Source organism: Neofelis nebulosa, chromosome 8 (genome assembly GCF_028018385.1).
Source record: "Neofelis nebulosa isolate mNeoNeb1 chromosome 8, mNeoNeb1.pri, whole genome shotgun sequence".
NCBI classification, from domain to species: domain Eukaryota; kingdom Metazoa; phylum Chordata; class Mammalia; order Carnivora; family Felidae; genus Neofelis; species Neofelis nebulosa.
Window position 1 is genome coordinate 12,313,356 of NC_080789.1, and position 26,796 is coordinate 12,340,151.

Consider the following 26,796-nt stretch of genomic DNA (forward strand, 5'->3'; position numbering starts at 1 on the left):
CCACAGCCACTCCTCAGAGCTGCCAAAATTCTTAAAGTTCAAGGTCATTCCCCATCTGTTCCAAGCCCTCATTCCAACCTCATCCCCGACCAATTCCCTTCACAGAACGTCTAGCCCTGTCAACTAGTCTTCTCGGGGTTTCCTGAGCATTCCAGTACATTCCTGCTTCCCTAACTCTCTGGACCATCTTTCGAGCCCCCATTCAAACGCCCTTTTCTGGAGGATGCCCTTCTATACTCACCACAGACTGAGTGGCTATCCCTCCCCAGCCCTCTTCCCCTCCCCCCTCCTTGCCTCCTAAGTAGTTTATCAGTGTGACCACGCTCACCTGGAGGACAGATATTGCACACCTACTATGGGCTCTGGGGAGATTAAGGCATTAGTTATAGGAATGTTTTCTTCCTTTTTTAATTTTTGACATATATTTGTTTTTGAGAGAGAGAGCACAAGCAGGGGAAGGACAGAGAGAGAAGGAGACACAGAATCCGAAGCAGGCTCCAGGCTCTGAGCTGTCAGCACAGAGCCCGACGCGGGGCTCGAAGTCATGAACTTCAAGACCCTGACCTGAGCTGAAGTCAGCTGCTTAACTGACTGAGCCACCCAAGCTCCCCAGGAATGTTCTATTCCTAGCCCCTCTTTCTCATTTTTCCCCTAGATTACAAAACCTTTTACTCTCACGGGGGGACGGTGGCAGCACGGTGCTGTGTGTTCACCAAGCCTGTCTCACTTTCTCGGGGCAGATGGGGAGGTCTCACCCCCAGCCTCCGTGGAAGTCGGCACGGCCACGTGGCCGGAAACCATGAGCATCAGTGTCAGGCGTGGCCCCCAAACCTCTCACTCTCCCCCTCTCTTTCGTCTGGCTTGCCTGCTGGATACAGAGGGAGCAGAGGCCTTCAGAGTCCTTGGGGACAGAGCCTGGGGCCCTGAATTGCTGTGTGGAGCAGAGCCCTCTCCCCACCTTCACGGAGGTGAAGGACAACTAAAACCAAGAAGCCACGATTAAAACCAATAAGCCGCTGAGATCGGGGGCTGTTTGTTACAGCAGCTAGCGCTCTAACTAATACACTAATGTGCCCTCGTTTGTGCTGCAAGCCTCACCCACGCCTAGTATGTAAGAAGTTCTTCATATTCATCTCCCACCGCGTGGCTCCCCTCTCGTCCATCCTCCACGTGCACACTTGACCCCGCCCTCCTCCCCCTGCCTCCCACCGCTGCTCAGAATTTCCCAGGGCTCCCCCCTGTCCTCGGAAATTTCCTTCTCCCCTCCTCTTTCTCTCCCCAATCCTTAAAGACTGGGGTGTTCCCCTGGGTCCTTCTCTTCTTCCCTCGGCACCCTCTCTGGGGCCATCGCTGCTGCTTCCTCTACGTTGACAACTCACTCATGCTCTGTGTCTGATGGGGTAAACGGGAACTTCTCCAAGTCGCCAGGTAGATTCAGCACGTGCGGTGACTCCGGATGGGGGTGGGGGGTGGGGGTGGCAAGTCCTCTCTCTTAGCAGAATACGGTCAGGGAATTAATTCTCAAGGGAAAGCTCAAAGTCATGCTAGGGGGAAGAACAGGAATATCTCCAGCAGACTAAGTGGGCTTTTGAGAGAGAAATTATTCGTTGCGTGTCTTAGTTGGGTTCGATTGTGGATAAACCAGAGAAAACCCAACTGCGGTCTGGGTGTGGGTCCATGTCTTTGCTTCCTCTGTCCCCTCCCAGCAGGGCTGGTGCCCTCTTCCCTGGAGGAGTCCTGGGAGCTAGGACTTGGGCTCTGGTTGTTTTTAGAGGGAAGGGAGGAGGTTTTAGGAAAAGGCTGGGTGGTGTGGCTGCAGGATGCTAGGGAGAGAGGAGGCAAGGAGAGGGGAGGAAGGGACACAGCCCAGGGGCTCTCCTTCGGAAGGGAAGGCTCCCCTCCTGACCTGCCAGCCAGATGTGACCACACCCGTGCCCTGTCCACACTGCCTTCCGGACAGTGGAGGAGGGGCTCTCTGCCTTTCCCGATGGCAGGAGCCTTGTGGGCAGTGGGGCTTGGCCGGGGAGGATACAGAAGCTGGAGAAACACGGCCACCACTTCCCCAGCGTCACCCACCAGAGGACAGTCCAGCCTCGGGGACGCATCCCTACGCCCGCTAGACACATGTCACCCAGATGCTGCAGGTGCTGCCGTCCCAAGAGAGACTTGTTCTCTCCCCTGTCCTCCTGGGTGCCCCGCCCGCCTTAGTAAAGGGCGCCACCACCTGCCCAGTCACTCAGCCAGACGCGGACTCCCCGCTGCCTGCCGGCCCAGGGCTCCACCACTCACGGACCTCCCTCAGCCTCCCCTGGAGCGTCTGTCCCCTCTCCTCCCCGTCCCTCGGCCCTCAGCTCGGAGCCCCTCCCACAGACCTCCGGTGCCTGAAAAAAACCCAAACAGGGAACAGTAGCTGCCTCTGGGAGGTGGTGGGGGTGGGGCGGAGCCAGGAAGGGGCCGGCGGGAACTTTCTGGGGTGATGCTGATCCTCTGTATTCTGATAGGGGGTTGCCCGACACAGGTATCTGGACTCGAATGCTTCGGGCATGTGCACTTCACTGGACGTAAATTTTACAGCAGAAGAAAAGAAGGCAAACATCTCTCGAACTCTCATTAATGACCTGCTTGCCCAAGGATTCACTGGGGAGGGACGGGTAGATGTTTGCAGCCTGCTTTGAAATGCCACAAACCATCAGGAAGACTGATGGATACGCGGGGATGGATAGGTATGTGGTCAAACTAGTCAAATGTCCGTGGTGGAACACAGGTGATGGCTGTACAGCGTTCACTGGAAAATTCTTTCAGCGTTGCCGCACGTGTGAACATCGTTTCAGAATACAAGGCTGGGGGGACGTGTCTCGAGACCTGTCCCCTCCATGCCCTTATTCCCACCTGTAACTAGTGTGGTGTTTCTAGTACAGCATAAAGCCACTGGCCCTCCCCTGCTCAAAACCCTCCAGAGGCTCGCTGCTGGGGAGAAATCTTAGCCCCTGTGGCTCCCAAGGCCACCCGTGGTTGGCCACTGTTTACTTTTCTGGTCGAATCTTCCATTCCTTCCTCCCTCGCTCTCTTTTCCCACCACAGAAACACCAAAGAGCTTCTATTTGCCTGCACAGATCATGCTCTTTATGAACCCTGTGGTGGAAATGTCTGGTGTGCACCCCATTTGCGTTCTCCCTTTCCTCCTAAGTGGTAGAACTCCCAATTTGTGTCTGGGGATATGGCCATAGAGAAATAAACTCTACGGTTCCCGACCTCCCTTGTAGAAAGGTGTGGTCGTGTAATGTACAACGAGAGGAAGTATTCATTACAGCCTCAGAAAGTGTCCCGAAAGGTCAGGGGTCACAACTGTGTTTACCCTTTTTGCCTTCCTGCTGGTTGCAATGATGACGTGATGGCTGGAGCTCAAGCAACCACCTCGGATCAGGAGGTGGAGGCCATGTGTGTAATATGGCAGAGCGCTAAAGTAGGCTGTGCGTGGGTCTGTACCTTACCAGCCCTGAACCATGACTCCTGGACTTCCATATGAAAGAGAAATGAATCTTCTCTTGTTGAAGCCATGTTATTTTGGAATTTCTGTCACCCACAAGCAAACCTGGTCCAAACCCACCAACTGCCATGTCCTCGAATGTTTTGGTCCTTGTGCTTAGAATATCTTTTCCTCACTCTGCTGCCAGCAAACCCTTAATAATCCTCCAAATTCCGGGGCGCCTGGGTGGCCCAGTCGGTTGAGCGTCCGACTTCGGTTCGTGAGTTCGAGCCCCGCGTCGGGCTCTGTGCTGACAGCTCAGAGCCTGGAGCCTGCTTCGGATTCTGTGTCTCCCTCTCTCTCTACCCCCAACCCACTCGCATTCTGTCTCTGTCTCTCTCAGAAATAAATAAACTTTAACAAAAATTTTTTTTAAAAATCCTCCAAATTACTACTCAGGCATCACCTTCACTGTTACATGTACTTGGGTACGATTAATCATTTCCTCCTTCATGGTTTCTACGTTCCTTATATCACACTGAACAATTATTGAGCACTTACTGCATACCAGGCACCATGCTGAGTCTTGTACATACACTCCCCATTTTCTTTCTCATGAAGACATTTGAGATAGGTAACTACTTTCAAAGTTCCCATTTTACAGATTAAAAAAAAAAAAAAACCAAAAACTAACCCTGGGAACGCCTGGGTGGCTCAATTGGAGTGTCAGACTTCGGCTCAGGTCATGATCTCGCAGTCTGTGGGTTCGAGCCCCACATCGGCCTCGGTGCTGACAGCTCAGAGCCAGGAGCCTGGTTGGATTCTGTGTCTCCCTCTCTTCCTCTACTCACCCCCTCCCCAAAAATAATAAATAAACATTTAAAAAAACCTGGAAAGTTATGATATCTTCCCTGGATCACAAAAGTAATACGTGCTGGGGCCAGGCATCGAATCCAGCTGTCTGATTCCCTGTGTTTTACCCCTATGTTGCACCATCCCTGTTACGTTACTGCCCTTATCATCATTTGTGTACATATCCGTCCCTCCCGTCACCCCCTAATGTCCAGGCACCATGTGGCATTCACCTTGGTCTCTCTGGAACCCAGTACAGAGCCCGGCACCCTGTGAGCACGTGTCTGTGGACTTCAACAATCAATTCTAAGTCTTCAGTCCCGGTTCTGAGGCAGAAGGGCCTTCCCAGGTGGGCTCACCTCCCTGCACCCCTTTCCCCATGCATCCCCTGCACCCCTTGGGCTTTTGCACACACAGTTTGTTACCTCTGCTTTGGGGCCCCCACAGCACGCTCCCTCATACTTTAAGGTCCAGTCCCCTTGTGGCCTCTGCCCGCAGATCTTCTCCGTGTAGACCCCGGGCTGCCTTCCCACCCTCCCAAAGCCCTTTGCTTGGGTCTCTGGTGTGGTCCAAATCCCCCCCAGGGATTTCCTCCACTCAACCCGGAGTCCGTTGAGAGCAAAAACTACGCTTTATTCCCCTTTTAATAATTTGGGGAGCCGTCCTTGGTCGGTGCCACGAATATAGAGATGGGAAAAGACCCCGTCCTGGTTGGAGGGGAGGGTGGATTGGGGGGGGGGGGGGGGAGGGCGAACGCAGGGACCCAGTAGAAGCGGCGGAGCCAGAGTCGGAGGCTTTTCTCCTCGCTGCCACTAGATGGCAGCAGGACCACCCGGCGGTCACCCTTACGACTGCCTTTGCCTTAACCTCCGGGAAGCCAAAAGACCCTGGATGGACTCCGTTCAATAATACAAACATTCAAAGACCTTACTGACCCAGCTCTCTGCCAGGTGTGCTGTCAGAAAGGTGAGAGGGGGAAGAAGAACGATCCACAAGTTGGACCAGTTCCAGCTGGGAAGCACCAACCCCGAAACCGGACTACCCGGGTTCGAACTTCGTGCTTGGCATCTCTTAGCTGTGTGACTTTGGTGGTTCCTTATAACCTCTCTGTGCCTCCACCTCCTCGTGTGGGAGGTGGGGTTTATGGCTGCTGGGAGGCGCGGTGCCCCTGGAGCGCAGGAAGTGCGGTGCGAGTGTCTATTGTTTTGATACGTCTGCTCCCGAGGAAGCTCACGGGGTAGAAATGGGGAGCTGCACCCCAAAGCGGAGAGAGAGAAGGCTGCACCCGAGCTGGAGCCCCAAGGCGGGAAAGAAAGCGCACCTGCGAGGGAGGGTTGGAGTTGGGGGAGGATTCCTGCAGGGGGCGCTGTTTCTTCGAGATGGGCCGCGAAGGAAGGGCGAGCGTCTGCGGAGGCGGGGCCGCGCCGCACCGGTGACAGGTGGAAGGTGGAGCCACCCCACGCCGCCTCCTCCGAAGTTGAGTAGCGGAGAGGTGGGGAAGGACGGCTGGTGTCCTCAGGCCACACCTGTTATTGGGATTTGGGGATCCTTGTGTCCCTGCCAGCCCTCTTCCAATAAAGCCCCTCTGGGCCTCCAGGGAGAGGAGGAGCCTTGCCATGTCAACTGTATTTTTAGTTCCCTGTGCCTCTCCCCAGCTGCTATAAGACACCTCTCCCCACCCCCAGCCCGCCGCTTGGCTGCAGGCTCCTGGAGGACAGCTGGGGAGAAGGGGAGACGCGGTCAGTTCTAATGGCTGCCAGGAGGCTGGGCGGAGTGGGGTCTGGGGCAAGCTTGGGGGTCCCGCCGCCCCATCGAGTCTGCTCTGAGTCGGGCCTGGCGCTGGACCAGGACCGCAGACTCTGGCAGGAAGCAGCAAACTAGGCTGGGCGGGCGGGAGGCACTGGCCAGGCTGGCTTCCAAAGGGGAGGCTCCTAGGAGGAGAAAGGGAGGTGGTCAAGGTTGAAGGGACCCTTGGCTCTTTGGGGCTAAAGTCACCCCCTGGATGAAGTCTTAAAGTGGAATCCCCCAGATTCGCTTGGGGAGTTGTTAGCTGCCCAAGGGCTAGCAAACTCCCAGGTCCTGGAAGAGAGCCGCTCTTTGCACAGCCACCTGGGGACTCAAACCTGGGGGGGAGGGGAGGTGGGGGGAGGGGCAGGATGCTGGAAGCCCCTTGCTAGAGAATTCTCTTTGTGTCTGTGCTCGAGGAGAGGCAGGAGTTGCCGACTTGAAGATCGCAAAACCAGTCTTTTTCCACCAGACTGGCTCCTGGCTTACCGTGTGTGTGTGTGTGTGTGTGTGTGTGTGTGTGTGTGTGTGTGTTGGGGGGTGGGGGGGCGGTGCTTGGGTCAAGTCCTTGTCCAAGTACGGACAAGAAAAGTCTTCAGTGAGCATGCAGCCTCCCTCTCCTCTCAGTAGACTCCACTGGTCCTCTCTATCCCCAAAGAGTCAGCAGAGTGTGCCCAAGGGAGTGAGCATGACAAGAAGACATATTTTGGTTCATCATAAAGGAGACTCTTGCAAGTCTTAGGTGAGGAGCTCACTGCTCCTAGGAGTATTCAAGCAGATGCTAGAGGATGATCCGCTGGGAGAATTCCCCGCCTTTAGTGGGAACTTGGACAAGATGCAGTCGAAGTCTTCTGTTAGCCTCTAGACACGATGGCCCTATACACATCTACACTTGTCTATCTCTGCCTTTCTATGACCCTGGACCTCTCAAGCCCAAATTTCCAGAGCGGCCAAACCCGAAGACTTTGGCGCCCCAGAGTTTCCCTCTGGGATCTCCAGACTGTAGAAGTTGAAGACTTGAGAATGATCCTACATGTCTCGGGAGTTTTGCACCCAAAGGTTTCTGTGACATGAGAGGACAGGAAAGAGGATGGGGGCGGGTCCAGCGCGGAGGGATCGAACTAACCCACCTCGGTGTGTGCGCACGTGTGGGTGTGCGTGTCCGTGTATGACACGCGAGTGTAAGGCTTGTGCCCGCAAAGGCGGTCTGGTTTTCCTATTTCGTGCACTTCCAGCTTCCTTGCCCCGGCCACTGGAAGGCTGTCACCGGGATAATTATAGTCCCCAAACAAAGCGGGTGCCTCCAGGTAGCCATAGCTACTGTTAGGTAATGCCTGCTCTGTTGTAGAGATATCGAAGTACAAACAGATGTCGGCCCCTTCCTATTAGCTTAAATGGTAAAACTTAAAAGGTCCATCGACTTCAAAGCCACAGGTTTCCATGAGCACGCCAGTTAATGGGGGTGCCTGCCAAGGGATGACGGCTAAGTATTAAACACTTGAGCATCAGTAATGATTTGATGAGCTTTTAAATGCTCGGGCTGCCCCCAGACAAGTGCAGAGGCCGGAGATGGTGGGGGTCTGAGCCCTTGGCAGATTCTCTCAGAATTGCCTTTCCTCTGTCCTAGGTCCAGCATGGAGTAAGCCCTTAGGACTAGGCTGTTGAGCAAATAGGAGAACGAACGAACGAATGAACGAATGAATGCATGGATGATAGCTCTCCCCCCAATCCCCGTGACATTTCTAGCTACTCATTTTGCCACCACATCTTCTGCTGTGAAAGGTGGCTGGGCTCCCAGAGGTCTGGGATAACAGGAGCTTCCCATGTGACTCCTGGGGCACCGTGTCAGGGAGAGAGACGCCTCTGCTTAGGAACCAGCTGATTGATTCGATAAAGGAGTCAACAGGGTTCGTTGACAGGATCCGCGAGGGGTCAGACAGGAAGTGGCAGTTCGCGGTGACCCTCACAAAGTAATTGGGCCGGGCTTGACAGAGATCGGAACGGAATGAATTCTGGGCCCTAGGTGACACTCAAGAGCCCCCACCTTGGGGTTCCTACTCCGTGCTGGCCATGGAACTGACTCTCTTCGATGCCGCGTTTCCTACCGCCTAGACAATTCTTGCCAAACGTCCCTGCTCGTATTTCGAACAGGGGATCTGATTCAGGCAGCTAACAGATGGAGGCTGTTGGGTAGAGCCCTGTCATCGGCTGCCTCGGGTTGGGTGCCAGTCCCGGTCCAGTCGGCTGTGATCGGCCGTGGGGTCAGGGGGAAGTACATGGCCCTACATGGTCATGTAGGGACTGGGACAGAGCAGTCGCTTTTAGAAAGAGCTGTCTATGTGGGGTCGTCGTGACGGACGTGTCTATTACAGACCCAGGGCAGCCAGGGCACTTGCTTATTCTTTTGGAACCTCACCGTCCACAGCTATAAAATGGGGTGATGCTCGTTACCTTGCGGGGCCACTGTGAAAATCAGATGTCATGCTGCCCAAGGAGGTGCTTTGTGAACTGTAAAGTCCTGTGTAGATGGAAGGAAGGGCCTAGTACGTTGATCATAGCACTAAAACAACGGTACTGTAAGCTTACTCCTTATATCTCCCCAAGGGACTGTGAGTTTCTTGAACACAGGGATGTGTTTATTTAGTTTTATTGTCCTGAGCATGTGGCACAGTTTCCATCACGCCAGAGGTAGTCTGTCACTATGTGTGGGATGGACGAATGGATGGATTATGGATGGATGGGCAGATGATGGATGGGGGAGTGGGTGGGTGGGTGGGTGGGTGGTGGATGGATGAACCCATACGTGGACGATGGAGAGATGCATGGACGGGTGGGTGGCTAGATGATGGATGGATGATGGATAAATACAAAGAAGGCCAACGATCCTCCCTTGGCTCCCTTGCAAGACCATCTACTTATTCAACAAATATTTGTTCAGCTACAATTTGGTACAGGGCACTGTGTGAGGTCCAAGAGATACAGAAGTCAACAAAACATAAGTGAGTAAGGTATTCGGGGGCATGAACCCAAAGAGCCTGACTTTCTGGGTTCAAATCCCAGCTCTACCAGCTATGTGACCATGACAGTTTTCCCTAACTCCCCCCCTGAATAAACGAGGACGATGCCATGTCTGTCCTAGAGATACGGCTGTCAGGGGATTAAACAAGTTACCAAATGTGAAGTGCTCGGAGGAGGGCCCGGCATGTCCCTACACGTATCGGCTGCTCTAACACACTTGTGGCAGAGCCAGCATGGAAACTAAGAAATACAGCACAATGAAGGGAGCCGTACAACAGGGGCGCCCACCCAAATAAGTGGAAGGAGGAGGACATTAATGGGGCCTGGAGGGGGTGTGCCAAGCAAAACTTCTCAGAAGGAAATACTTGAGCAAAGGCCACGAGGGCCACGAAGCCAGTTTTCTGGGTGGGGTAGAAAAATCCAGACTCCAAGAGCCTGTGGATAGACGCCCAGCTATAAGTAGGAACCACCTCGGCTCCCTCCCCTCTCTCACCCCCCCCACTTCTGGCTGGGTAGGGGCTCTCCGGCAACATGGGCAGACTGTGGACAAGGAGACTGTTAAGGACCAGGACAGTCCCAGGGCCAGCCCAGGAGCCGCTGCCCGAGCTTGGAAACATGACAGTTTCCTTGGGATGGTTGACAACGGGGAGAGTTGAGTTTCAGGCTGCTGGCGTCGGCCTTGGTGGTGCCCTTTTTGCTGGCCTCTGAGACTCCACACAGTGGCCCAGCCTCCTCCCCTGCTCTTGCCACATACACAAACACCCCCGCGCCCCTGTGGCCTGAGCTGTCCTACCTCCCCACAATGGCACCTGCCCCAAAATAGCTCCCATGTGAGAGCTACAGAAAGGAAAAGATTAGACCCCTCATGAAAAGGAGGGAGGAGGGAGAGGAGGGGAGAGTGAACAAGCCGTCAAGTGATCTGTGTCGAGCTTCAGGGAAGGTATAAAATCCCTTTGGGGCCGGGCAGTCTCAAACCCCGGCTGTCAGAGCCAGGACACCGAGTCGGCCCGGACTCCCTCTTTCTGTCTTCCTCAGACTGCGCCATGGGGCTCAGCGACGGAGAGTGGCAGCTGGTGCTGAACGTCTGGGGGAAGGTGGAGACCGACCTCGCGGGCCACGGGCAGGAGGTCCTCATCAGGTAAAAGGAAGAGACCCCATTGCCTCTGTCACCCACTCCCCAAAGATCAAGGGTGCGTGCCTGCAAGGCGGAATCGTTGCCCAGGGTTGACCAGTTGGCTGTGTCGGTCGACTTTGTTAACACCTTCACTTGGTTTTCCTTTGCTTGTAAGTGTCAGGGACTGGCGTCCAGAAAGGAAAAGAGATCCATCCCGGGCCTGTGCCAGCAGTGGGAGAAGCCTGGTGATCAAACCCCGGATGCCTAGCGCCCACCAAGAGGAATCCTAGAATCGTAGGCAGTCATAGTTAACAAGGGCCCTGAGAGATCCTGTCCAGATGCTTCACTAAATGGACGAGGACAAACAGGACCTGAGAGGGGCAGGACCTCCCCGCACCACAAATCCGTAAAGGTCTATAAACTGTCAAGACTGAGACATGGCCTTCAAGATAAAGACCCACAGGCTCTAGAGCTGGCTCAGCCTCCGAACCGCTGTGTGACCTTTGGGAAGGCACACAACCTCTCTGAGTCTCAGTTTCCTCTCCTATACAATGGGCGGGGGTGTTCCGTGCTACCCTTTAAAGTAGAAGTGAGAGTTAAATAAGATAATGCATGTAAGGGGCCTGGTGCTGTTCCTGGAACATAGCAGGTTCTAGAAGATGTTAGTAATTGTTACGGATGGAGCTAGCTTAAGGACCTGCGAAGTATTATAATTAGAAAATAGAAGACAGAGGCCCATTAGGGACTTTTGATGTTGAGGAAGTCTTGAATTTGAGAGCTCTGAATAGTGTGGTCTCCAAGCACATCTTGACTGCAGGGGTTCCTGAACAAAAACAAAAGAAAACAAAATTCCAAGCGTTGTAAATAAAGGATGGTGTGTGGCTTGTAAGCAGAATTTTATTTTCTCATTGCCTTCCACCCCAGACAGTGTTAGACCCCTCTTCTCCAGGTGCCTTCTCTCACGCTCTGGGCCAGCGCAAGTCAAATATCTAATGGGGTATAAATCCACATTTCTGCACCTGGGAGAAAGTGGCCCTGGGGTGGCCACGAGTGAATGGATTGTCCTTCACGCTTTCATTTACAGACAAGTTTCTCCTTCGTCACGTCACGAGCCAGGTTTCCCTCTCCCACTCAGATGCCTTTTTGGTCTCCTTGGGCTGCACTTCTATCCGGCTCCCATGTCTGGATCTGTGATCCGAAGTCTGAGCCCTGAGTCGTCCACGCTAAAAACACTTGGGGAAGGATGGTCACGTTCTCTGTTTACTCCGACCGGCATCATGGGGGATGTTCCCTGTGTCTTTCTCCTCCTGTCCCTGCCAGCAGGCCGCTGGGGCTGCAACAGGTCCTGTTGGATGGGACAAAAGTTTCCCCCAAGTTGACATCAGCTCCTTAGGCACCTTTGCTGTGTGACCTTGGATAAGTCACTCCTCCTCTCTGAGTGACTCACTCTTCCTGCTTGCCTATCGGTTGAACGAAGCGATTGTCTGCCAGGGTCTCTGAGGTCCCTCTCCGCTCTCATGCCCCGGCATTCCCTGAGCCCATGCTCCTCCCTCGCTTTTGGAGAGGAGGCAGGGTAGTTGGGGTTGGAGACCAGTTTGCAAAGCACAAGTCTCTCCAAGGTGATCTGGGGGCCATTAGCCCCCAAGACAGTGACTTGAAGGAGACTTGGGGTATTGTGTCATCAGGGGAAACCTTCCCTCCCTCTCCAGAGTGGATCAGGGACACCTACCAAGGGCCAGGGGCCGGGATGGGATGTGATGCCTGAGACTCCTGGCCCCTGAAAGGTCCCAGAAAGCCCAATGCCCCGTCACGTCTTAGGCCGTGGGACACGCAGAGACCATGCCAACGGGTTCTGCCCTCTTACTGTGTGGGGTCCGGGGAGGAGGGCCTCCCTGCGTGTAGAGGGAAGGGAGGGGGTGCTAACCCCCAGAGCTGCACCTGCCTCTGTGGGAGCTGGCCACTTGATTCTGTTCCAGAGGCTGAGCCTGGGCTTTCTTACTGACCTTGGCAAGGTCACTTCTCCTACTCCTCTTGTAAAAGACGGCATATTCTGTTCAGCGGAGCCTGTTAACAAAACACTGAGGGCTTTGCTACAAGTCGCGAAGGACACCCCCAGCCCCCGGGCTCGGCGCTTCCCGTATATTAACTCACCCTCCCAAGCACCCGATGAGGTAGATATTAGGATCACCACCCTTAACAGAGAGGTTAAGTAACTTGCCCCAAGTCACACAGCTGGAATTCACATCCAGGCGGCTTGCACCCAGCACGGCTGCTCTGGAGCGCTCTGCTCTTGGCACATCAGAGCGGGGTTGCCCTGCCCAGCCTGGTTCTTCTGCCTAGAGCAGGGAAGGCATTCCGCAGGTCGGAGTCTCCATCTCCTGTGTGGGTGTCCGATTGGGCCTCCGTTCAGAGGACAGCTGGGAGGTGGCCTCCTTCCTCGCTGACTTGCCTGCAGGCCTGCGAAAAGCGAAGCAGGTGGACGTAGGATTGAAGCTGAAGACGCAAGGCAAGTGAGGGCTCCTGAAACAGGAGTGAAAGTCTGTCCATCCTTTTCCGCGGGCCGACGGGCTTCGTCTGTCCATTTTCCGGGATGCTGCCCTTAGGCAAATCCAGGTACGGCCTTCTGTGGCTGCCTGGGGCTCCCAGCTGCAGGACTTTGGGCCAAGGGAGGGAAGCGGCTGAGTGATGCCAGAATGATCTGGTGGGCACTGATTGGCCTGATTTTCCTGCACCGTTGAAGGTAAATCTGGGCTCGCTCGCGGGCTGACTGGCACAGAGTGGAAGGTGAGGCAGGGGTCCAGCCTTACAGCTGGAGGCTGAAATATCAGCCAGACCAACCCTTTTGGTTTATGGATGGCTGAACCAGGACCCAGAGAAGCTGAGTGACTTTTTCAATGTCACACAGCACGTTGGAGGTGGACCTGGGACCAGAACTCAGCTTTTGTAACTCTCATCCCCGTGTTCTTTCTCCCAGACATCTTGGGGGCTCCCCAAATATCTGAGATCCCTGGTTGCCTTGGGTACCAGGTCCTTGGCCCTCTTCTGCCCCAGATAGGCTCCCTCCAGCGTCCCGACCTCTGACCTTCACCTGCGGGTGCTAGGTCTCACCTCTGCCAGGCAGGAGTTCAAGGATCATTGTCACCAGATAATAATAGGACCCTTGGGTGAAAAGTGCCAGGGATGAGCTGTCCCGGCCACACAGGCTTGGCCGGGCCAGGACGGGGGGTGAGATGGGGACGTGGGGCATGGCTGTGGATCGCCCTGGGCATTCTGGGGGATGCAGGAGGGATGAGCTCCCAGGAGAAGGGTGTGTTCCCTGTTTGTGCTACTTGGTGCACACGTGTGCATGCACGTGAGTATGGGTGTGTGCTGTGAGATGCTTTCTACACTCCAGAGTGTGTCCACCGCAGGGCTGAAGAAGCGAGTGGCTGAGCCAGGAAGCTACAAAAAGAGGAACCTTGCAAGGACCCGAAGCCATTAGACAGGAGGAGGGGAAGGCTGGGGAGACAGGGCCACTCCTGCAAACATTTCAGGGTATGACAGGGAGAGAGAGAGAGAGAGGGGGCGCATGACTTATAGAACCATCCAATCTCTGGTTCGGGCTTTGCCACCGACCCATGTCACTTGCCTCTGTGCTCCATTGGCCCACAGTGGAACGGGGACAGCCACCTCCCACCGAGGCGGCGGGTATGACTCCCTTTAACCGACACCCAACTTTCCAGAACAGGAAAGACCGAGCTCCAGGGCTACAGGTGTGGCTCAGGGCAGAGTCCCTCTGCAGCTAAGCTCCCTGGCTCCCTGGCAGGAGTGGAGACCTGGTCTTTGGCAGGTGGCTCCCTCCCTGGGCCTCACTGTCTGAGGGGCCTGGGAGGTACAGGGCGTCTGAGCAAAATAAGCAAGGACTTTCTGAGCCTGAGAACTAACACAGGAAGTAGTGAGTCTCCTGTAGCTGCAAGTATTTAAGCAGCCAAAGGATGATCCGTAGGCAGGAAGCTTGCAGAGATGGTCCCCTGCGCAGTCGACGTCTTGAGTCACGCAGACCCGCTTCCACTTGGCCCTTCTGCCTCGTACCCGTGATGCGATTTAATCACCTACTCTCCAGGCGACTCAGAGAAAATCGGGTGGAGGCAGGGAACGAGGCAGGCACATCTTTCCTTCCTACCTCTCGAGTAGCAACGGAGAGGCAGCTGCTACCGACCTGAAATAAGCAAGGCAAGCCTTTACACAGCCCACCGAGCCCCCACAGCGCTGCTCTAGGTAGGCACCAGTTATCCCCCATGCTTGGATGAGGAAGCAGAAGCACGGAGAGAGGTAAAGCGCATGGCCCGACGTCACGCAGCTGGGAGATAGCGGAGCCGGGACTGGAACTCGTGTGTCTCACCACCTCCAGCCCCTGTGTCTGACTCCAGCCCCCCTTGTGCCCGCAGCCTCTTCAAGGGCCACCCGGAGACCCTGGAGAAGTTCGAAAAGTTCAAGCACCTGAAGACAGAGGATGAAATGAAGGGCTCCGAGGACCTGAAGAAGCATGGCAACACGGTGCTCACCGCCCTGGGGGGCATCCTCAAGAAGAAGGGCCAGCACGAGGCGGAGCTGAAGCCCCTGGCCCAGTCACATGCCACCAAGCACAAGATCCCCGTCAAGTACCTGGAGGTGGGAGGCAGGGCAGGGGCGGGTGGGAGGGTGGGAGGGGAGGCCTCGAAGGGCTGGGATTTGGGGTTCGAGTCCCAGCTCAGCCACTGACTTGTGGGTGACCCACGTCGTTCCTCTTTGAGCCCCAGTTTCCTCATCTGTAAAACGAGCTGTCACCCTTGCGGTCACTGAGAGGAAACCCATTTCTCCCCCAGATCGGTATGTCGTCCGGGGAAGTAAGGGAGATTGGATATTGGGGGCACCACTTGCACTCCCCCCACCACGGGGAGGTACTATTATCACACCCACTGGGCAGATGAGAAAACTGAGGCACAGGGAGGGCAATAGCTGCCCACAGGATTCAAACTAGGGCTCTACTCCCCCAGGCCCTCAGCGCCTAACCCCTGTGCCATCTGGAGCCTGATGTGTGCAGGAGTCGTGAGGCAGGAGCACAGGACCGGGGGCTCGATCCTGGGCTGGGGGTGGCCAACAGGCTGGTGATACTGGTTTCAGCATCTTTACAGATGAAGAAGGAGAGGCCTCGGGTGTCCTAGGCAAGAGAAGTTGGTTTGAACCTCCTGTGAGGGGCTGAGGAGTTGGGTGGGCAGGGGAGAGCCTGAACTGCCTTTATAACCAGTGGGAGGAGGGGTGTGGCAAGAGGGAGCATTGAGATCTGGGGGATAAAGGGCCTTCGGGATAGGTGCAATCCCTCAGGATGGGAGCAGCAGGCAGGCTGATGCAACAACGAGGATAAAGGTAGCAGTGATAGCTACCAGTTAGGATGGGCATTCGCCTGGATCACTGCGTGGAATTCTCGAAATCTCCCTGAGATTGAAGGCATTCAGTGTCCTCTCTTTCTCTGACGCAAAGGAAGTTCAGAGCTGGGGAGTCCAGAGCTAGTGTGGGGGCCCCACGGTCACCGAGAATGCAGCTTCTTTCGTGCCAATGTTGGCATGAGTCCTCAAAGTTGACTCATGGTCCAAGATGGCTGCTAGAGCTCCAGCCATCTGGTCCACGTTCCCAACAGGAAGCAGGAAGAAGAGAGGAAAGCTCTCTTTTAAGGAGTCGCAGAAATCCCACCCAACAGTTTTCTTTGCATCTCGTTGGCCAGAAGTTAGTTACAAGACCACACCCGTCTGCATGGAAAGCTGGGAAATGTGGTCTGTTGCCACTGCAAATACAACTAATGTTCTGTTACCAAGGAAGAAGGAGAAAATGGACATTGGGCAGGCAATTAGCGGACTCTGTGCCAGGCAGGTACCCTTCGCATACTCACTTTACAGATTTGGAAACTGAAGGCTCAGAGAGATTAGGTAGCTTGCCCAAGGTCACACAGCTAATAACCCAGTAGGTACAGTCTGATCAACGGTACTCCGGAACTCAAGCTCTTAACCCTGCGGTACAATATCTCCCATCCGCCACCGCCACACCCCTCGTCAGTCTCTCAGTCTCACCTCCCTGCGCCCCAGCTGCCCCCGCAAATCACACGTAGACAACCTGGCCCGCCCATCCCACTCAGCATCACAGACACAAGGAGCCTGTCCTGCCTTTGAGATTCCGTGCCTGCTGTGGCCCCTGCCCTCCCCATCTTCTCTTGTCAGCAAATCCCTGCCCATCCTCCAGGGCCCAGCTTAGAAGCCACCTCCTCCGCACACGGCCGGCCGTCAGCTGCTCTGTCCACTGGCGCCCTCCCCCCCCCTCCCCCGCCCCCCTGCAAAGGCGCTTTATCCTCATTCTCTGTCCGGCGCCTGCCCGGCTGTGCTGTAATTCATCTCTTTACCCAGCTGTCTCCTGGCTGGGACATGAGCTCCCCGAGGGCAGACCCTGGCTCTCGCATCTCTGAACCCCAGTGGCGTGGGGGTGGGCTCCCAACACAACCGGAAAGACATATCCCCTCCGGGGGGACAAGGGAACAAGGCTCAGAAAGACAAGGTAGCACTGGAAGCGGGGGGACTGGAAACCAGCTCTGCCGAAAACGAGCTTAGTTTACTGCGTCGATCCCCGCAAGATCGAAGGCAGGGCCCGTGTCTGTTCCTCCCCTTCCATGCTCTTCATAAGTCACACATGAGGGTCACGGGAGCTGAGCCGGGAGGTTGGGTATCCCACGTTTTCCAGGGGCAGGGCTTGCTCCATGGCAGGCCGAGCCCCCCCCCCGCCGCCCCACCTGCCCGTGGTCACTTGCACTCGGGGCGCCCCGAGAAAACGGGAAAACGAGGTACGGTCACTGCCTCCGTCCTTGGCTCTGGCGGCCGTTTGCCCACCCCCCCCCACCCCCCGCCCCCGGGGTGCAAAGTCCTCTTGCTATGTGACCTCAGTCTGGCTACTTTCCCGTCGTGGCCTCTGTAAAGTGACACCGCTTGGTGCGCCGGCCAGGGCTGTGGTTGACATCAAAGCTTGATTCGCTGTCGGAAGAGCACAGTAGCATTTTACGCCCATGAGATCGTTGAGTCGCTAAAGCCGCCGTGCTGTAGGTGTTCCTGGCAAGGAAATCGTGGGTGCCCAAGCAAGCGTGATGGTGACGGCGAGGCTGGCAGAAGACAGTAGGGGTCCTGGGGGCAAGCCATAGGCCACATCCTTCCCTCTTCTTCCCTCCTTCCCGCCCACCAAGAATTCTGAGCACCAGCTCTGTGCTTGGCACAGAATATAGGATGCTCTGCACCCCCGCTCCGCCCCCAATAGGCTGCTTAAAGCAATAACCCTATGAAGCCATTAAATGCAAAAATCAAATATACATAGATGGAAATAGTTTCTTCCTTAAAAAACATTTTCTTAACGTTTATTCATCTTTGAGAGACAGCGCGTGAGCAGGGGAGGGGCAGAGAGAGAGAGAGAGAGAGACAGGATCCGAAGCAGGCTCCGAGCTCTGAGCTGTCAGCACAGAGCCCAACGTGGGGCTCGAATTCACAAACTGCGAGATCATGACCTGAGCCGAAGTCGGTCGCCTATCCGACTGACCCACCCCTAGGCACCCTGGAAATAGTTTCTTTCTATCTAGGTTTTCTGACTGCAAACTTCTGGATAAAACCACGGAATGGGAGCATTTCCCTCCTTTCAGCTGTCTGCATGGAGGCAGCGCCCGGGCCCTTGTCTGGCCGCAGCTGGACCCACATCCTGAACACTAGCCAAGGAGGGTGGTGGGTGAGCCGACCCACTGGGCCGCACAACCTTGGGTCTGTACTGGGACAGGCCTGGTCCCCCATTTATACCTGTCTCCCGGGGTTGCAGGGATAAAAGGAATTAATCTCAGAGACCACTTGGAAGCATGCCTGGTACACAGTAAGCGCTCAATAAATGGCCCTGAAATAAAAAGAAGGTGGGACTCAGCCTGATTGCCCCCTGGCTCCTGGCGTGTCCGCCCCCATGACCAGCACCCCTCTCATCCATCCCGCTGCAGTTCATCTCAGAGGCCATCATCCAGGTTCTCCAGAGCAAACATCCCCACGACTTCGGCACTGACGCCCAGGCGGCCATGAGAAAGGCTCTCGAGCTGTTCCGGAACGACATTGCTGCCAAGTACAAGGAGCTGGGTTTCCAGGGCTAAGCCCCTGCACGACCCCACCCCCACCCACGGGGACGCCGGGCCCCAGGGGAGGGTGGCTCTGGGTCTCCTGTAGCCACGTAGAGTTTGCTTCTGAGTGTCTGCTTTGTTTCTGAGAGGCGGGTGGGGGAGGGGAGGGAGGGGGAGGCTGTTCGGGCTGGCTTCATCTGCCTGGGGGCTCCTTGTGGGGGTCATCACCCCGGGAACCGGAAGCGTGGCCCTTTGCTCTCTGCCGCCCCGCAGCCTCTCTCCTCTCTCCCCGACTCCAACCCAATTCCTCCAATCTCCAAACCCAACCCGTCACCCGCGCCTCTAATCCCAAATCCAAGCCGTAAACATACAGATTCTCTGACCCATCACCCCCACCAGATGCCTCTCTGCCATGAGAAACGGGTCTGGGCAGAGTGGGGCAGCCACACCCATCCCAAAGGAGGTGGCAGGGCGGTGGAGGTTGGGGTGGGGTGGGGGTTTCTGGAACCTAAGTGTGCCTTTTCAGCTAATGGAGTAATTCACCTGGCTTTAATAAAAGAGCCTGCAACATGACAGTCTCTGCCTGGTGATCTTCCTCTCCTGGAGCAAGTGAAGGGGCCCCAAGGAAGAAATGGCTGGGATTGTGTGCGTGGGGAGGAGGCTGGGGGAAAGGAGAGGAGGGAAACTGGGTAAAGGAGGGAGAGGAGGGAGCAGGAAGGAGAGAGGAACGGATACCTGCCTTCCTTAGGTCACTCCTCAGTGGCAGGGACAGTGCCGGGCACAGGCGATGGCGGGGAGAGCCCCGTCTGGTCAGGAGAGTGGTCACCAGACCTTTGCGGGAAGAGGCCAAAAATTGCAGGGCGCCCAGAGGAGAGGACACAGACCCGGGGGAGGTGGTCACCGTGGACACAGCAGCTTAAAGAACATGCCAAGGACACCAGCTAGTTAAGGGGCAAATGTGGGTTCAAAGCTGGGAAGGCAGCGGGGACTCCAGTCGGGGAGACAAAGAGGTGGCCAGCCAGTGGCAGGCACTGACCTTCTGGCCACAGAGAAAGGACAGACGCAAGGCGAATAACCTATAAACGCCGGCCAGGAGCCACGAGCGAATCTACAAATGCCGAGCACACAGACAGAATGTGTGATACAGCTGTGAGGACCCAGAATAAAACATTGGCATGTGACAGTGGACACCGGGAAGCAGGCTAGAGCAGAGGTCATGGACAGGGGCCATGGAAAAGGAGGCCTGAGTCCAGCCGGGTGCCCAGGCCGTGAGGGCCTTGAACAGCGCCTTACACTCAGGGTACCGACTCTGGGAGGCCCCATAAACCTCCAGGAACTCCCAGGACAAGTGACCTAGTTACCCCTGCCCTTGAGTCCTGAGGGCCCCACCCTCTGTGATGAGCCTGACCTCAGTCCACACCGGTTGACGGCTGCTGAACAGAGCAGAGCTCATCTGCTAACGTAGACGTGTCTGAAATCCTACCTAACAGGCTCATTCATCAGGCTGAGCTGCTGCATCCAGGACAGCACGAGAGGATTCCTTTGTCCGTTCCCAGCTTTGGGAATTCTGCTCAGAGGGTGGGAGAGAAGGGAAGGGGAGCACAAGAGGAGGGGAGGGTTTTGATCACGGAGCCTGGGGAAAATGCTGTGCATTTATATAGTAATTCAATTGAATGCCCAGGCAACGAGCACTTCTATATAGATACGTGCGCAGGATTTAAAGTTGAATAGGCTGGTCCCTGCCCTCAAGCAATTGACAATCTAGTCAGGGTACCATGTGCTCCGATAATTAAATCAGGGCAGAATAAAATTAGGGCTGCAGAGACGAAGCCATTTGTCATTCACTCAGCACTCATTCAACAAATATTTGTGGAGCACGGCTGGTAGAAAAAAATCTCCCTTTAAACCTTCCGTGTGCACCAAATGCAACTTCTTTTTTTCTATAGCTTAAGTGAATTTTTGTTTGGAATCCTCACTGTGGCTGCGTGGCCGATACTTAATCTCTATCTCCTTGAATGTGCTCCCTCGTTCCAAATATCCCTGGGGTTTTGGCTTATTCTAAGGGGCTTACAGGTGCCAAGTTGTGGCGTGTGGGGGCGGGAAGGTGGCAATCTGTTGCTGTCATCTGTCCACAGTGGTCCTGAGGGATGCTGCGTCCCACCCGGTCTCTAGTTATTGTCCTTATCAGGCCCTTGAGGAAACCCTGAGACTGCCCAAGTCTCCTTCTGCCAGGGCCACTTCTTCTCAGGGACATCCCTGACCCGTGAGGGCTTCACCTGGGATATGAGGCATACATTTCTTCCGTGTTTAGACCTTACGGGGCCTGTCTGAGCTTTCCCAGCCTCCTCCAGGGCTTCACAGGGGTGTGCAGGGCAGCCCTGTATGGTTGTATAGGTTGTGCACTCCACATGAGCACCTGGGGTGGGGGGGCGTCAAATAAGGGCTAGATTCCATCTGTGTTCCAGTTGCCAAGCTGTGCACCCAGAAGGGGTGCCTTTTCCTAATTCACACACGGGTGCCCTCTGAGCTAGCAGTGGCCTCCAGCAGGGACAGAACTCCTTTGTCTGGGGTCCACCACCAACTGCAATCTATTGTTTCCTTTTCAACTCTCTTCCTTTTTGACAGTTCAGAACATTATTTTCCAGCCTGGGAAGCAGGAACGCCTCACAATTTCCTCCAAGTCTTTGCCCTTTTCTCTGTGTTCTTTCTGATCCTCTCAGGGCCTGAGCTTTTGAATCTGCACATCTACACGAGGGACATGTTTTTCTTGCTTTCAGCTGTCACGTCCTTTCCTGAGGCTTGGGCTCAGAAATGCCTTACTGTCTGAAAAGGAAAGAGCAAAAAAGAAAGGAAATCCTGGGAGGGAAATATGGGCTAATATTTTAAAAGTATAATCAATCCTGCAACGGCATTTATTCTGTATTGATTTGACAAATATTTATTGAGCAAATACTATGTGCCAGCGCCCCCCTCAACGGCCCCCCACCGATAAGGACGAGGCACCCAGCCTTGAGTGACAAACATGATCTCTGCCCTCATGGATGTTCTGTGGCACGGGACTGGAGAGGAGTCTGTGCCAGGCCTTCAGGACAGTGTACGTGTAGTGGGGGCCGGGGGGGTGAGGGTGAGAAGCAGAGAAAGTGGGAGGGAGTGTCAGAGGCAGGGAACCACAAATTCACTCGTTGCTGCGTGCACGCCTTCGTCGAATATTCACTGAGGCCAGCAGTGTGCCAGGCACCGAGCTCAGCTGTGGGGGCCACGGTGAAGAAGACAGTCCTGGCCCCTGCCTGGGGGAGCACACATAGGCTCTGGACACAGGGAGGCGGGAAAGGCTGACCCCTGAGGAGTCTGAGATGGGGACCCCGTCACAGTGGACCAGAGTCACAAAGATGGTGGTGGTGGAACCGTCAGGCTTCTCCAGAGAAACAAGAGCAATAGGATTCATTTTTATATATAATATATGAAATATAGATACATAATATATTGTATATGATATATTATTTTACACATGATATATGATATATGATACATTACACCCCCTATATAAAAATATATTATGTATTATATATTATTTCATATATGATATATTATTTCATATATGACATTTTATATAGTCTATACTATATGTTTTATATAAAACATATATATTATAAAATATATTATATAATATATAATATATTATATAGTATATATTTATATAAAATATATTATAATAGTATGTAATATTATATATAGCCGTATATAATATTACAATGTAGCCGTATATAATATTACAATGTAATATTACAATGTAATATTACAATGTAATATAATATTACAATGTAATATTATATACGGCTATATATAATATTACATATAATGATGATATGTAATATTATATATATGTATGTAATGTGTAATATGTAATGATGATATGTAATATCATATATAGCTATTATATATAATATTATATATAATGATATGTAATATATATAGCTATTATATAATATTATTAATATTATATATTATATATAGCTATATTATGTAATATTATATATAGCCATGTATAATATTATATATAGTATAAATGTATGTAAGGTTTCGCACTTAATGAGATATCTGATATTTTAAATATAGATAATAAAATATATAAAATATCGATGTACGGGGCGCCTGGGTGGCGCAGTCGGTTAAGCGTCCGACTTCAGCCAGGTCACGATCTCACAGTCCGTGAGTTCGAGCCCCGCGTCAGGCTCTGGGCTGATGGCTCGGAGCCTGGAGCCTGTTTCCGTTCTGTGTCTCCCTCTCTCTCTGTCCCTCCCCCGTTCATGCTCTGTCTCTCTCTGTCCCAAAAATAAAATATCGATGTAAAATAATCCCTTCAAACGTTGTCTTTCCTACATTTATTATTCCTTCCAGAATTCCTGTTTTTTAGATTGACTCACACTAGCCTCCATGACTCTTTCTTTCTTTTGTTTTTAAATTTTTTGCAACATTTTAATTTATTTTTGAGGCAGAGAGAGACAGAGCGTGAGTGGGGGAGGGGCAGAGAGAGAGGGAGACACAGAATCCGAAGCAGGTTCCAAGTTCCGAGCTGTCAGCACAGAGCCCGACGCGGGGCTCGAACTCACGGACCGCGAGATCATGACCTGAGCCGAAGTTGGACGCTCAACCGATGGAGCCACCCAGGTGCCCCACAGTTACACATTTTTGAAGTTCTTACAGTATTTTTTATCCAGATTTATTAGGGTATCAGGAGGGGAGTGTATTTTGCCATGTCTAGCCTGCTTACTTCCAGAAATGGAATTCATTATCTAGAATTCTGAATTTGGTTGTTGTTTTTTTTAAATTATTTTGCTTTGCTTGTTTTCTTTCTCCCGTATTGGACACAGAAGGCCTGGGGTTCCTGTTTTGCTCACTGGTGTCACACACCTGGCCCCTGGCCCTCCGCCCACACCCCCCCCCCCACCCCAGCCGCTCAATGGGTGCTGGCTACAGACATGGGTCACACAGGACTCTCTCTCTCATGGCCGTGAAAGCATGTTGTAAACGACAGACCATTTTAAAGATAAGTAAGTCAGGAGGCACAAGCGAAGTCCAGTTCTGAATATCTGGTTCCTGTAGGCGCGTGTGTGCGCGTGTGTGCGTGTGTGTGTGTGAGTGTGACAATGCACGTCCGTCTAACTCCTCTGCTGTTAGGTCTGATCTCAGCTTTCAGCCCGTTTCCTGCTGCTCTGAAATCCCCAGGAGTCACGCCCCCAGGGCAGCCGAGGTGACCTCCTCATGGACCCAGAAGCCAGCTCTCCCACCGCTGCCTGGGACTGGGCTTTCTGGGTCCAGCCGGGCCAGGAGCTTGTGGCCATGAGAGCTCCCGGGGCTTGAGTCATGTCTGGGAGAGCAGAAGCAATAAAGTTGTCCAGAGATGGGGCGCCTGGGTGGCTCAGTCGGTTAAACGTCCTACTTCGGCTCAGGTCATGATCTCACGGTTCGTGGGTTCGAGCCCCGCGTAGGTCTCTGTGCTGACAGCTCGGAGCCTGGAGCCTGCTTCCAGTTCTGTGTTTCCCTCTCTCTTCCCCTCCCCGGCTCGTGCGCTGTCTCTCTCTGTCTCTCAAAAATAAAGAAAACATTAAAAAAAATTTTTAATAAAAAAATAAATTAATTGAAAACATAAAAATAAATTAATAAATTAAATTAAAAACTAGCCACAAAACTTTCATCTCAATTGCCCTGCATCGACTCCATTGCTTTATGACTGACCACAGATTACCCACAAACAGGAAAATTCTCTCCATGCTGGCATTTCACACAGAAATAGAAACACAATACTGAACCTGTGTTAACGCATTTAGAAGGATCGGACCTTTGCTGAAAATATTTCCGCTCATCAAAGGATGTCTTTTCCTCAGGGAAAACCGGCGTCCCGTCTGAGGCACGGAGCCCCTGGTATCCTTTCCCCTCTTAGTGGCAAATGTCGCTTGTAATCACCTCCCCAAAAGTTTTCACAGGTGTTATTAGATCGATCAGATTCAGAACACTCAGAAGGCAGAATGGCCCCCTCATCACACACGCACGTTAGGGAGCAGAGGTGATTTTGTGGGCCCAGCGAACCTGAAACTGGATATGTGGAGACTCAGGGTTTGCGCACCTGGGAACTTGGGTCTTCGGACACATGTGGGGAGGGAGCGGGTGTGGGGGAGGAGGGGAGGGGCGGGGTGGGCTGGGCAGGGGTACTTTGAGCCAATGCGTACATTGTGGTTCTGCCTGACATTTCATGAGAAATAAACCAAATGGGGGCTATGCTGCTGGAAAAGGTTTGCTACAACCCAGCAGCCTCCACTGGTGGCCCTCAGTGGGGCTGCATTGTCCCCGGTGGGGGCGTTTTGTATATTTGTGGGAGTGTTTGGTTGCCATGATGAGGATACTGACATTTAGTGGGAGGAGGGGAGGAGGGGAGAACCGGGTGTTCTGGAACGTGCAAGCCAAAAAATACATGGGGAATCTCTCCCGTGTTCTAGACCAGATTCTAGAACTTACAAATGTTGCTTATACGTACATTATCTTTCAGCTGTTTGTTTCAAACTATGTTGCATTATTGGTGGGGGCAGGGGGGGCTTTTATTGGGGACTTTTGTACCAAGATTTGCTCACCGTCGCAAACAACGGCACCCCCACGGCAGTGCCACCACGGGCTTTCAGGGGCTTTACGGACGTCGGTCGCGACCCTGAGTGTCCTCTCCTTGCAGGCACATGGTGGCTGGCATTTCCCCAGGCCCATATGGCTTGTCTGGGCCAACAACCTGGGAGTGGCTGTGTGTCACTTCTGGTGGAAGTTTTGAATCAGTGACAATTCACATCCCTCCGCTGTCCCGGGGGCTGTGGATGTGCGTGTCTACGTGGAGCCTCTGTCGACCGGCTGGGTCTCTTTAGGAAAAGCAGAGGCCCTGCCAGCCACGCTGAACACAAAATGTGAAGCTGTGATCATTTGGGCCGTTTGCGTCCTGACCGTGTAGCCGCTGGCCCGACACACCCATGCCGGTGAGCACTGCACGTGGGGCCATTCCGTCCAGGGGCGCGAGCCTCTAACCGCTTCGTAGTCCTCCAGGGCCATCGTGTTAAATATTGAAAGACATTTTATTTTATTATTAAAAAAAAAAAAAAAAAACCTTTCGTTTTATCTTTATACATGACATGATAATGAATTTTTTAAATTATGGATGTAGGTAAGTTGTATTATCAGCGAGCCTCATTCCAGGATAGTAAAAGGGGGTGTTACCAAATTATTTGTTATAAAGAGAGGGGTATTGCCTGGTGGCATTGATAATTACTGGCCCAGAAGCTTCCGGTTTAGAGTCGGCTTCTGGTGTCCAAACGGCGCAGGGGGCTGGGGTGGGAGATGTAGGGGAGAATATTCGTGAAAGTTACATGATAGATAATAATTAAACTTCAAAAAAAAAAACGGACTGGTTCTAAGCTAGACGCTCACCAACACCGTCCTGCATCTTTATAAGTAAAAGTCACAACGTCAAAGAGAAAACTGTATCTGAGCACGAATTAATCTACTACTGAGTGTATAATGGATAACCCTAATAAATTTAGAGACTTATGTGGCTCAGTCTCAGAGAAATGTCATGTTTAAATTTTTTTTTTTTTAATGTTTGTGTATTTTTGCAAGAGAGAGAGAAAGAGCATGAGCAGGGGAGGAGGCACAGAATCCGACTCAGGCTCCAGGCTCCGAGCTGTCAGTACAGAGCCCGAGGTGGGGCTCGAACTCACGAACCGTGAGATCATGACCTGAGCTGAAGTCAGACGCTCACCTGAGCCACCCAGGCGCCCTAGCAATGTCAAGTTTAAATAAGACAGTTTAATAACCAAAAGTAACTTGTTAATGAATTAATTTATTTTATTATTGAGAGACAGAGAGTGCAAGTGGGGGAGAGAGGCAGAGGCAGAGAGAGAGAGAGAGAGGGAAAATCTCAAGCAGGCTCCATGCTCAATGAGGAGCCCAACTCAGGGCCCGATCCTATGACCCTGGGATCATAACCTGAGCTGAAATCAAGAGTCGAACGCTCAACCAACTGAGCCACCCAGGCGCCTCAATAACCAAAAGTATTTAAGGAGAAATTCCATTCTTGGATTTCTTGAAGGACATTCAAAGAGCTCCCACTGCACGAGCCGCATCAATATTTACTGGAGTTGTCTTTCCCTGTCTACGTCCGCCGTGCGTCAAGACTGCGGTAGAAACTTGCTTCTTCAAACTCCTGGCCAGTGCTCCTCTCCCACCTCGTCCTCTCCATCCTCCCTGACTTTCTTATCTACATCAAATTAGCGTCTCTCCCAGCAAGTAGAAAATGGCCTTCCTCTTTAGGAGAAGGAGGGCCAAACGCGGACACCTAATCAAAAGATAGTCTTCGCCCGGTCCCAGAGAGGGAGACCCTGCAGATGTGCC

General features: G+C 53.3%; 1 protein-coding gene across 1 annotated transcript; it reads left to right on the forward strand.

Moving 5' to 3' along the window:
- Positions 1-10,076: 10,076 nt before the first annotated feature.
- MB (myoglobin) lies at positions 10,077-18,945 on the forward strand. Its single transcript, XM_058741454.1, has 3 exons — positions 10,077-10,259; positions 14,663-14,885; positions 18,259-18,945. Exons 1-3 carry the CDS (start codon positions 10,165-10,167, stop codon positions 18,403-18,405), a joined length of 465 nt encoding a protein of 154 aa, XP_058597437.1. The 5' UTR covers positions 10,077-10,164; the 3' UTR covers positions 18,406-18,945.
- The last annotated feature ends 7,851 nt before the right edge of the window (positions 18,946-26,796 follow it).

What these genes read in the sequence shown, in the direction of transcription:
- MB (XM_058741454.1), top strand. Translation starts at nt 10,165, where the DNA reads ATGGGGCTCAGCGACGGAGAGTGGCAGCTGGTGCTGAACGTCTGGGGG. An exon ending in GGGCAGGAGGTCCTCATCAG is followed by an intron (nt 10,260 to 14,662) that starts GTAAAAGGAAGA and finishes TTGTGCCCGCAG; the next exon opens with CCTCTTCAAGGGCCACCCGG. An exon ending in TCCCCGTCAAGTACCTGGAG is followed by an intron (nt 14,886 to 18,258) that starts GTGGGAGGCAGG and finishes ATCCCGCTGCAG; the next exon opens with TTCATCTCAGAGGCCATCAT.